Below are 12,185 nucleotides of genomic sequence, written 5' to 3'. Positions count from 1 at the left end.
CCACTCCTACTTAGAAGCAAATAGACTATTATTTTGGAGGGCAGGGGACGGATGCAGACACTGTGTGTGTAGAGGTAGGCACGCTAGCTTCTCAGATCACTCCCTGGAGCCCCAAACCATGTTCAAGCCACTGTCTCATTTGTACCTTCTATTTGTTGTACAGCAGCCTTTTCAAATCAAGAACACAGCAAACAAAGCTCCTGATACTTCCCTCCCAATCCCTTCCCAATTCCCTGTATTTTGATAAACAGCAGGCCCTAAACTCAGGAGCGGCCTTTGAGTAGTTGCGTTCCCTTGTCTGACACCGTATAGACTCAGTGTTGGTTCTGTCCACGTGAGCACCGTGCCGAGCCGCACATGCCACCTTCTGTCTGAAATGTGAAGCATCCACTCTAACCCCTGACCTCTGTAGAGTCAACCAGTAAAATGTAAAGTAGACTGTGTCAACTTCCCATGGCTCTTGAAATAAAATTAACAATGTTCTCTATGGCTGTCTACCATCCTTTCCAACTTCACATCACAGTTGCTACCCTCACGGAGCTCTGGCATCTTTTTAACATCCTGATCCAGGCTCATTCCTGCTTCAGGACCTTGCATCTTTGGTCCTCTGCTCAAAGGATTGAAGAGTAACTATCTGCAATTATTCTGCTCATATTCTGCTCCTCCACTGTCATAAGCTCAATAAAGGCAGAACTGAATGCCCAGTGCCTAGCACAATGCCTGGTACACACAGGATTTCAGTGACAATGCAGTAAAACCCACCTTTTCAAAGTGTGTGATTCTGTGAGTGGAAATTCACAGGACCATTTGGCCGTACCTGTAATCAAGATATAATTCAGGCTCCAAATCTCCTCAGAGAGCCAAGCTTACCTCCAGTCCCTGAAAAATCACTGTTCTGCCTTTTGTCTTTATGGTTTTACCTTTCCCAGAATGTCAATAATTATAACTAAATGAAAGTTATTACCTGTCATTTCCCTCTGACTTTATCTGGAATGTAAGTGATCTCACAATCTAAGCAGTGCTTATTAGCAGCATGTTCCATGTAACAAAGCTGAGACACATGATCTGTTTCCTCCAGTCCAGTGCCTCTCAACCTTCCTAATGCTTTAATACAGTTCCTCATGCTGTGTGGTCCCAACCATAACATTATTTTTATTGCTACTTCATAACTGTAATTTTGCTACTGTTATGAATTATACTGTAAATGTCTGATATGTGGACCCCCAGGGTTGTGATCCACAGGTTGCAACTGGCTGCTCCAGTCCTTAGCATTTTTCTTATCTCCCCAGTCTCCTTCTAATCACAGTGAAGACAATGTTCCTTTTCTAAAATCAGTGTACTTTTAGGACTTCGATGCCATGATTAACTTTCCATGTTTACCCCAAAAGTCTTCCTTGCTCGCTCGAGCCTGGCACAATGTGGGCGACAAGGGCACACTCATCATGAGTAGATGGAACTAACCTTTTCCACAGACTATTCTTTTTGCAACCAGACACTTTCAACATGCCACACACATGGCCAATATGTGACCCAGGCTGGGAGTTCTAGAGCAGACAGCAACTTTTCACTGAGACGTCACTGTTGGAAGACCTTCCCCTGAACCTCCTGTTTAAACAGCCACCCTGGTCCCACCCTCACAGCCACACCACCAAACATTAAGTTATCACCAAACATTAAGTTATTTCTTTGTAGGAAGGCCAAGAACTCTGCTCAGAGATCAACTCCTGCCCTCCCTCCCTCTGCTGCAACTCTCAGCCACCATCTAATTTCACATGCTTCTTTCACTCTTGTCAGGTGTATATTCTCTACTCCAAGCAGGCATTTACAAATGCACTCTAAGGAGGCTCATCTGCATTTGGGAACCATGGCTGGTCTTGGGCAGAAATAGGAGAAAAAACCCTTCAACTCACCTTCAAGAATCATGTGCTGCACTGAGCCGCACAACTGAGGGTCCGGATTTCTAACACCTGCATGCCACATCTGAACCCCTTTGCAACTTACTTTTCCCAGCCTGGCCCACCCGTGCTCATAGAAGCTTCCCATTCCTTCCTCTGATAACTCTGCCATACTTAGTCATTGGTTTCTTTCCTAGCTACATGCACTTCCTACTCTGGCTCCTTTCAACCTGTCCTGTTGCTTTTCAGGCTCTACAGGACACTTCTTTCGAGACTGGTCTATATTAGTAACTCCACTTTCATTTTTAAAAAAAACAACTTCATAGAAAATTATAAAGAACGATCTATAAAACACTTGTAGGCTGTCTAGTTTTGTTAAGTGTTAATGTTTATTACAGCTCTTCTTTTCAGGCTCTAGCTAGGCACCCCTTAGGAGCTAGCTCTCAACCAAGTATATACACACACATAAAAATGTGTGCATATGTTGGTGGTGCCGGGAGTTGAATTTGGGGCTGCACAGATGCTAGCTAAGTGCTTTATCACTGAGCTATGGCCCCAACCCCACCACTATCAGTTTGCCCAATAATCTTAAATTGCAATATCATGAACTTAAGGCAAAGTACCTTCGATCCTCTGCTTTGGTCTGTTTAACATGTGGATGAGTCTGGCTTGCACTCGGGGCTCCCTTCCTACTTGCTTGCTCCCTTTCTACTTGAGGTTTGAGAGCAGTCTTGCTCAGAAAATGGCTCTGGGGAAGAACCTTTTTGAACCTGGAGTCCAAAGTCTGTGCTTTCTGTTGAAAGATGCTATTGCATTTATTGTTATAGGTTTTATTTGTTCTTATGCTAGGCGTGCTTGGAATAACTGAATTAAAGTTGCCAGCTGTCAAATTAGGCCTCTGGCTTGTAGTTCTTGATTTTTGCAGAACACATGGTGTCCGGGGTCCAAGACAAGGCTTCACTGGCTTCTGATCCTGCGTCATGTTTGAATGCCTGTTGTTAGGTCCTCCCTGAAGCATGCTGGGATGGGAACTATGCTTGGCATGTTTTACTTTCTGTTCACCAGCAGGGCATGACTGTACCTTAGTTTCATTTGGTTTTCCACATCTAACCCTGTTAGCCTTTACATCCTGTGTGTCCTTGACCACTGGTTTCTTTGATGTCTGAGTCCTATTATGGGCTGGAATGAAGTGAGAGGGAGCTGTCCGTGGCTTTTCTCTTGGCTGTGCAGAATCTGCAGCTGTAGAGAGTTGCTGTGACTTTGCTGGCTGAGCTCTGGTCTGTGTGTTTCTAACAAACTGCTTGTTAGCTCTGTCTTTCAGAGCAGCATGATTAACTGAACTTTTGCTTAAGGTCTGTTTAGGAGCCAGACTTCTCTGAGTCTGATTAAAAGAGCCAGTGTTTGTCTTTTTTATGGTGCGTGAGTCAAGAGCTGGCTTCTTCGGTTCTAACAAGGTTTGGGGCAAATTCTCTTTGTTCGTCTTGTCTAGAAAGCCATCCAAAGATTGCTTTTCAACATGGGTATTAGCCATGGGATCTGTACATTTAGCATTTCCTTGAAGTGATTCCTGTTGCCTTTTGGTTTTCAGTTTCTCTGTAGAATGGGACCGCCGAGGCCTTCTTGACAGTTCTGTAGTGGACGACACCGCTTTGTGTTGCTGCTGAGTCTGGCTGGACTGTTTATAGCCTGAGTTAGAAGAAAAACAGCTTGACTTGAACCCCTTGCCTGGAGGTTTTGGTGGCTCCAACTCTGGCTTCTGGGACCCTGTGATATTGGCTGGTTTAGTCTGCAGTTTAATGTTGGCGGGTCTTGTAGTTTTGATAGGCAAAGCAGCATGACTGGAAACATCTTTTTTGGGTCCAGGAGTCTGAAAATATATTTAAAAACTCATTACAATAGCTCACTTACTGCCCCTTATGTTCCAAAGAACAACCCTAAATGGCCTGGACAGACACACCCCAGTCTCCTAGCACAACAGCCTATAGTAGGTTTCTGTGTAAGTATAGCCCCTGCTATACTTACACAGACACACCAAACACTCCTTTCCCTTTAGATCCTTGCCTAGAAGATGTCTTAATCCTGGAAGTTAGTGCCATCAGTGAGCATTGGGGGGTGGGGGTGGGGTAAAGACAGGAGGGAGAGAACATTTCAACATGAGAGAGTCTTACATACCCTTTCTCCTTCCCCTTTCAACAGTCAAAACCCAGAAAAACAAAAGGAAATAAAAAAGTTTCTGAGGTCACAATGTGAAGTCAAGATAGAATTAGTTCTTCTATAGAAAATAGATTTCTTTCATACAATATATTCTGATCATAGTTTCTCTGCCTCAATTCCTCCCAGATCCTCCCCTGCTGGATTTGGGGGGATGGGGATGGAGGAAGTAAGGAGGGGAGGGAGGGCTTCCCAGGCACTGGGAGAAGAGAGTGGAGGACATACAAAGTCATCAAGAGGAGGGAGTGAGCCAGACATGATGGTCAGATGAATCTCAAGCTGACTGCCTAGCAATCAGGTCTGTTAGGTGGCTGACTCTCTAGATAGAGTTAGGCAACCAGGTGCTTCTTTATTTATACAAGCTTCACAGAACAAAGACAGACTAATGGTTATCCAAGTGGTACAGAGTGTGTGTTCGATTTTTCATTACATGTTCAGGGTTGCAAGTTCAGTTACAATACAAACAGAAGAGACTTTGTTATTATTAGACCTATAACTCTAACTTAAAGAATCTAAAGAATGTCTCCTCTAAAGCAAACACATTTAACATACAACAGTCTGCTTTTAGGCTGGGAATGTTTGCAGAATGACAGCACTCCAGACAAACAGAAAATTTCCAAACCGGTCTTTTTATGAATAGCAAATACCAACACCAAATTTCTTTTACTATATGTATTATCATCTATGCTATAAAGTAGGAAAAGTGTATTTTAGTCACTCTATCTTATTTACTCAGTTCTATTTCTTCAGGAGTGTACCCTGTACAACCCCCTATCTTTAAACCACATTTTAGAGACCTCTAAGCCTATAATAAAAGAGGCCTTGAATTGGTAACCTATTCTCCTGGCCAGTCAGTGTTTGCCAATTGTCTCTGTTTACCCTGCACCAATTACGCTGATTGAGTTAATTCAGGGACAGAATAACCCAAGAAGATTCCTTGATAATGGTCTCATCTAGCTATGTGCTTATTTGTGCTTAATGATCTCCAGGGCATAAGAAAGACTTCCAAATAGTGCTCAGATAAAGTTAATTTTAGGATTTTCTTAAAAAGACTCAGACATAATTTTTCTCAGGAAAAGACATAAATTGAATTGTAATGCAGAAAGTCCCCAATAATGAAATATGCAGAGACCAGGACTCATCAGTTAGAGATAGAAGGACAGCGATTACATCAATCCACTCAGTTTTGCTAGAACTGTGTTAAGCAGCAATGCTGGCTTCATGACTCTGCTTCCAGTGACTATGGCTATGCCATTTCCCATCTCTCTTCCCATCCAAATCTTGACCCTTTCTTTTGTTAGAAAACAAACAGGCATCTAAAAATATTAATAAAATAAGATAAATAAAAAATGAACTAACTAGAATAGGACAAAACAAACACGAAAAAAGCCAAAGAAAACACCCAAGAAACAGATTTAGATAAAGATACACACACAGATATTTTTTTAGATTAGTAAGTACCTTGGTTAGTTTGTATTGTTAACTTGAACTTGAGAAGAGAAAACATCAGTTGAAAAACTGTCCAAATTAGATTGACCCGAGCCATGTCTGTGAGATTGTCTTGACTGATATGGGATGGACCAGTCCACCATAGGTAGTACTAATCCCTATGTAGGTGGTTGGTCCTGGGTGGCAGGAGAAAGCTAGCTAGCACTCTGGAGGTAGAGGCAGGTGGATCTCTGAGTTCAAAGCTAGCCTCCTTAACCAAAATGAGAGAGACAGACAGACAGACAGACAGAGACAGAGAAAGAGGGGTGGGGGAAGGACAGAAAAGGAAAGAAGCTAACTGAGCATGATCCTGGGAGTGAAAATGTCTAAATGTCTGTTTTTCTGGCCTCTATTTCTTATACATTTAATAAATTTGAGATTTGATTAATATGCCATAAAATTTACTGTTTTAAAGCCTCCAAATTCAATGGGTTTTAGAATGTTTACAAGTTGTCCAACCATTCCCTCAGAATGCCATACATCTTATCACCCAGAAAGAGAATTCAGTAGTTGCTCTCCCTCTCCCTTTCTCCATAGGTCTCAGCAACCACTGCGCTATTTCCCCCCACACCTATGCAGCTGGAGCTCTTGAATAGGTGGAATCATTGTGTGTTTTGTGTGGATGTGTCTGGCTTGTCTCGTTTCTCTTCTAGCATAACATTCTTAAGACTCACTCGTGTTGTACCACGTATCAGCGCTTTACTTTTGTTCTGACAGATTCTCATGTAGGCCAGGCTACCCTTGAACTTGATAAGCAGTCAAGGATGTCCTTACACTGTTAATCCTCCCACTTCCTTCTCCAGAGTGCTAGGATTACAGGCGTGTGCTATCACGCCTAGCTTCCGTGATGCTGGGGTCAGACTCAGAGCTTTCTGCATGCCGGGCAGGCAGTCCACCAAGTGAGCTGCACCTTCAGCCCAGTACTTCATTATTTAAAATAAAAAAATGTAAAGAAGCTTCCTTTTGGAGAAGTTTTATGCTCTTACAAAACAAAAATGAGCATGAAGTACAGATGGTTCCCCTAAACCTTATTCCCAAATATGCACTCCATTACTTGCTTAGGGTTGAATAACATTACATATTCATCCATCAGCTATACATATTCATCCATTAGTCAATGAACATTTGGGCTACTTCCGCATTTGGGGGTTTATAAATACATTACTATGAATATTTGTGTACAGTTTTTATGTGAGCATATGTTTTCAATTTTAGGGTATATATCTACAGAATTTCAGTATCATTTGGTAAATCTATGCTTACCTTTTGGGAAACTATAAAAGTTATGTATGAGGATTCCACTTTTTCTACATCCTTCCCAACACTATCTGTCTTTGTGACTATAGCTATTATAGTAAGTATGATGTATTTTTTTCGCAATTTTTTAGTTTGTTTTGTTCTTGTTTTTGGTGTGTGTTTTCCTGGGGATTGAACCTAGAGCCTGGTGCATGCCAGGTAAGCATGTTTCTACTGATCTATATTCCCCAGACTTATTTTCACTTTATATTTTGAGACAGGGTCTTTCCAGATTGCCCAGCCTGACCTTGAATCACCCTGCTCTTAGCCTCCCCGTATCAGGAATTATAAGCCTGTTCTAGCAGGCCTGCCTCTTACTATCATTCTGATTTGTGTTTTCCCAATGGTTAATAATATTGAACATCTCTTCTTGTCTTTAACATCTTTTGAGAAATGTCTACTCAGACTCTGCCCATTTCAGAACTGAGTCATTTGTCTTTTAATTGTTTGAGCTGAAAGAGTCATACATATGTCCTGGATACTAGATCCTCATAAGATATGTGATTTGCAAATGTTTCTTTTGGACATTTTTCATATCTTGATTTTAGATCAGTTTGATCTATAAGTACTATAAGTCGTAGAACTAGTCATGCAGTTTCAAGCCCTCCAGTGACAGACAAAAGCTATACTTAAAAGAGAACATTAGAGCTGGGAGCAGGGCAGGGAGGGGGTTAGAAGCTGAGTTAAGGTTAGAACTTCAGTTTCTGACTCTCAGAACAGACACATGAAGCTGAAAAACAAAATAAAACAATAAACATACAAGAAGGCATAATTGCTTTAATCCAAATTGACTTTCACTCACTCTGAGCATCTGAGGTAGAAGGGAAAAATTTCACAAAGGAGTTAAGGAGGGCTTGAACCAAGAGAGATTTATTTAAGGTTGACTAGAAAAGGCACTTTGCTAGAATCTAGGGGATGACGCTGAGGCCCCTTAGTAGGAAAGATATAAGACACGAAAATAATGACACAATGAAAGAGAGGCCATCATAAGGCTAGGAAAAATAATGTATGTCTTATCAGTGGCTTTATATACTCCCTGAATAATTTCTAAAAACTCTTTAAGTAGCCCATGTAGTCAATATAATGTATTACTAGAAGGAGACAGGACTTGACTGTTACTGGTTGTATAATTAGGCCACGGACTTAATCTCTTTGCATCTCATTTCTCCTATATATAAATGGGCACAAGAGCACTAATAGTAGTAATATCTTTTTTTTTTTTTTTTTTTTTTTTTTTCTAGAATCTATTTTTTCTATCTTATGTCCTTGGGTTTCACAAGATAGTCTTGATTTAAACTTCTTGGTCAAGTACTTTATTTTATTCCAAAAGCATTCTGGTTTGAAGGTTAAGTCATACAACATAGGGCTATTTACTTACATATTTAGAAGGTGGTGGTTTAGGGCAGATATTCTTGGCTTTTAGATAAGGCCTATGAAAGATAAAAATAAAATTAATCCTTGTTACAGAAGAATCAGAAGAGCTTAGAAAGAATAGTGATTAAAACATTATCATTAGGATTTTAAACCAACAGACTTTCTGTATAAGGTAAGAAAAATTCAAAATTATTATTTAATAAGAAGTATCCTCACTGTTCCTTCCTTGGCCCTGTATCCCTCACCCCAAAGATCACAGCTGCTCTTACCAATTCCTTTTGTGATTTTTCTTTTCAGGCTATCTTATACACAAATGTAGCATTCTAATACCACTAATGAAATGTATGTGGCCTCTTCATAGTCTTACAGTCTTATTTAGGAGTCAACTCTTGGATACTGAGGGCCAGCGTGGGCAAGAAGACAACCAATGGCTTTGTTAAGAAACTTCCTTGCTGTATGTATTTTTCGTGTTTTTCAGTGGTAGAGGGGGGTTGCAATATAACCAACTCTCCAGATCATGGGTTCCACATTTATGATTTTAACCAATCTCTGATTAAAGAAAGATGAAAAACAAAACTGTATTCCTACTGAACTATTTTCCACGGCATTATATTGTACTGGGAATCATAAGCAGCTTAAAGATGATTTCAAGTCTATAAAAGGATATGCATAGGTTACATGTAAACACTAGTATTTCATGGAAGGGACTGGACCTTCTGCTGATTCTGGTACCTGTGAGGACATAACCTGAAGCTGAAATCTACCTAGTGAAACAAAAGGAAAGATAGAACAGAGCACAAGTTAGAAGGACTCAGTCTCTATGGACCCAAACCCAAGAGTCTTTGACGAGCATAAGCCATGGGAGGGCAGGGATGCTTTTAACTTAGGAAGTTCTGTATCTTTATTCGTTGAGTGATTGACAGGCCTGGGGAACATATATCAGTGCTAGAGTGCTTGTTGTGTAGCACGTGACAGGCCCAGGTTCCAGTCACAGGAGAGGAGAGGGAAGGAGACAGACATCATAGTAACTAAATGAATCTTTGTTGAGGAAATGATTTTGGTTCATTTCATCAAGGAAGTAGAGAGGTGAGGAAAAGCCCAAGGTAAAATTATGTGGGCTAGGAAGACAGTTCAGAGGAAGAGCACTTGCTTAGTTCAGATCTCCAGCAGCCACAAAAAGATCCGGCATGGTGAGTGTGCCTATAGCCTTGGGGTCTAGGGGGCAGAGGTGAGTATATCAAAGAAGAGTGCTGGCCAGCCCTTAACCTAAACACTGAGCTACAGGTTCAGTGAGAGATCCTGTCTTTTGTTTGTCTGTTTTTTGTTTTTGTTTATCGATACAGGGTTTCTCTGTGTAGTCCTGGCTATCCAGGACTCACTTTGTACACCAGGCTGGCCTTGAACTCACAGCAACACCCCCACCCCCACCCCAACACACATACCTCTGCCTCCCCGAGTGCTGGGATTAAAGGTGTGTGCCACCAAGCCCATGGAGAGATCCCGTCTTAAGAGAATAACGTGGAGAGTGATGGCTATCCAGCATCCCCTCTGGCATACACACATAGACCTGAGCCATCCAAATGGGAAGAAACTACGCCTAGGCTAAGCAAGAGGGAGAAATACCAGGACAACAATGGTGCGGTGCTGACAGAAGGGAAGGGTAAAGCGGTTAGGTTCTGTCCACCTCAAACATACAAGAGAAGATCGAAGGATACCTCCAAGCAGGAGGAGGTTGGTGTGCCACTACTGTGGACAGCTCCCCATCTTGGTAAGCAAACACCAGAATCAGTGTCCTCAAACCAGAATCAGTGTCCTCCAATTCCTTGATCAAAGACTGCACAAAGGAGTTAAGGAGGGCTTGAACCAAGAGAGATTTATTCAAGGTTGACTAGAAAAGGCACTTTGCTAGACTCTTGGGGATGACGCTGAGGCCCCTTAGTAGGAAAGATTTTATATAATAATAATAATAATAATAATAATAATAATAATAATAGTTATATATTATAATGCATAATATATGATTATTATATATATATTATTAATATATATATATATTCCCTGTGCTAGGATGCAAACCCTTCCTGAATCTGAAACCACAAGCCCGGGTTCTTACCGTTGTTTCTGCCAGGTATTTGGCCACAAGAAGGAAAACAAGAACTAATATGGACCATTTTCCTTTGGCAAGCTATTATTTGCAGCCAAAGCCAGCCTAACCGACACAGAGCTGCACAAAGACTTTGCCTCTGACTTGCTTCCCCCTGGTTGTCTAACTGGGAACCAGCTTTCCCAGGAAAAAGAAGGAAGCAGAAAGGCTTCCAAAGATGTAGGTCATACTGTAGACCCTTTCTTCCTCTGAGGACTGTTAGAAACAAAAAATGCTTAAATCTCTGCCAATGAGCAAGACACTGCATAGGTTTTTTGTTCTGTTTTGAAATCATGCCTAGACTGAAATGTTCCTTTTGTTATTACATGCAAGTCAAACAGACTGGAAACCAAAAGGGCTGGTACCTTCACTGCTGTTAGCAACCAGGGCAACAAAACCAGTGTAACTATGGGAAGGCGAACTCACTTGGTGTTCGGGTCCTTCAGCTTTCCCTTGGCTGCCAAGTATGCCTGGAGCTTTTGCCACCGCTCTTCTGTAAAACACGGACATGAATGAATAACAGAAACTTACCAGAAGACCCTTTATGTTCTTAAATATGATGCTTTCCTTTAGCTAATTTGGCCTTGATAAAGTGACCAGTCCTGTTATGATTGCTTTCAAATTAACATCAACACCAACCTGGTATTTGGTGTCAAACTCTTTACAAAGCTGTTTACACTAACACAACAATCCTATGAGGTGTTTTGCTGTTTGGGTAAGTGACATGCTTAAATTAACTCACTAATAGGCAACAAAGCCAGGATTTGAAATCAAGATTTTTTAAAAAATCTTTCATTTAAAAAAAAAAAAAGTGTGCGGGGCTGGAGAGATGGCTCCGAGATTAAGAAAACTCACTGTTCTTCCTAAGGTCCTGAGTTCAATTCCCAGCAACCACATGGTGGCTCAGAACCATCTATAGTAAGATCTGGTGTGTAGGCAGAATGCTGTATAAATAATAAATAAATCTTTTTAAAAAAAAAAAAAAGTGCGCCTAGGGCGGTGTACAGAACAACGAATACAGCCCATGAGCGAGGATAACGCATGCATCTTGAAGATGACACGGGGTGGGGAATAGACTCCAGGTCCCTCACAGAGATCAGGATCCACGTTCCTAAACCTCAGCCCACACTTAATCAAACAACCTCCAGAGAGCGCACATTTTTTATCAGTCAACCTGCAGAGGAGCAGAGACTCGGACTGGGGCAGGAACCGGCCTCCTGACTGCTGTCAAAGCTCGGGCCATCACCAGCAACGCCCGGGTGTCCACGGGCGGCAACGGAGCGTGTCACTCCCCGCCGTGCCCCGGCTCCGGTGTCCTTAACCCAGCTGAGCCCGGGGGAGACTGAGGCAGGCAGGGGGCGGCCTGGCAGCTTTGGCGGGCGGCCGGCGACCACACTTACCCGCGGCAGCGCTGGCAGCGGGGCCGGGCCCCACCATGACTCTACCGCGACAGTTTCTTTCTTCAAAGGGCGCGCCTTGGTCTGGTACGAGAACCCCGCCCCCGCCTGGACGCTCCCATTGGCTTCCGCGACTTTGAAATTCGCCAATAGGAAGACTGAGGGGGCGGGCTAACAGGAAATGGGCTCTTTGCGGTTGGCCACGGGGCCTCCCCGAGCGCTGCGATTGGACAGTCTCCGAGAAGTTCCGCCCAGTGGATAGGTCACTTCCGCAGCGGCGCCTGCGGGCCGGGAGCTGTAGGGTGGGACGGGAGCTGACAGGCTGGCGGGCAAAATAGGCTTTATTGTAGCCAAATTTGGGCTAAGGACACTAGTGACAGT

At 42.5% G+C, this 12,185-nt stretch overlaps 1 protein-coding gene across 1 annotated transcript in view; it reads right to left on the bottom strand.

Annotated features, from left to right (window-relative positions):
- Window positions 1-11,852, bottom strand: part of Ckap2l (cytoskeleton associated protein 2 like) — a 26,614-nt gene extending 14,762 nt beyond the window's left edge. The window contains exons 1-4 of the mRNA XM_055614259.1: window positions 11,808-11,852; window positions 10,834-10,900; window positions 8,269-8,320; window positions 2,519-3,762 (exon numbers count right to left, since the gene is read on the bottom strand). Coding sequence (XP_055470234.1) covers window positions 2,519-3,762; window positions 8,269-8,320; window positions 10,834-10,900; window positions 11,808-11,844 — 1,400 coding nt within the window. The 5' untranslated portion in view covers window positions 11,845-11,852. The remainder of the gene's footprint in view (window positions 1-2,518; window positions 3,763-8,268; window positions 8,321-10,833; window positions 10,901-11,807) is intronic.
- Window positions 11,853-12,185: the final 333 nt, after the last annotated feature.

Source organism: Psammomys obesus, unplaced genomic scaffold (assembly GCF_907164565.1).
Source record: "Psammomys obesus unplaced genomic scaffold, mPsaObe1.curated_primary_1811, whole genome shotgun sequence".
NCBI lineage: Eukaryota > Metazoa > Chordata > Mammalia > Rodentia > Muridae > Psammomys > Psammomys obesus.
Note: the sequence above shows the minus strand (reverse complement) of the source record. Positions and strands in the feature narration are given on the sequence as shown.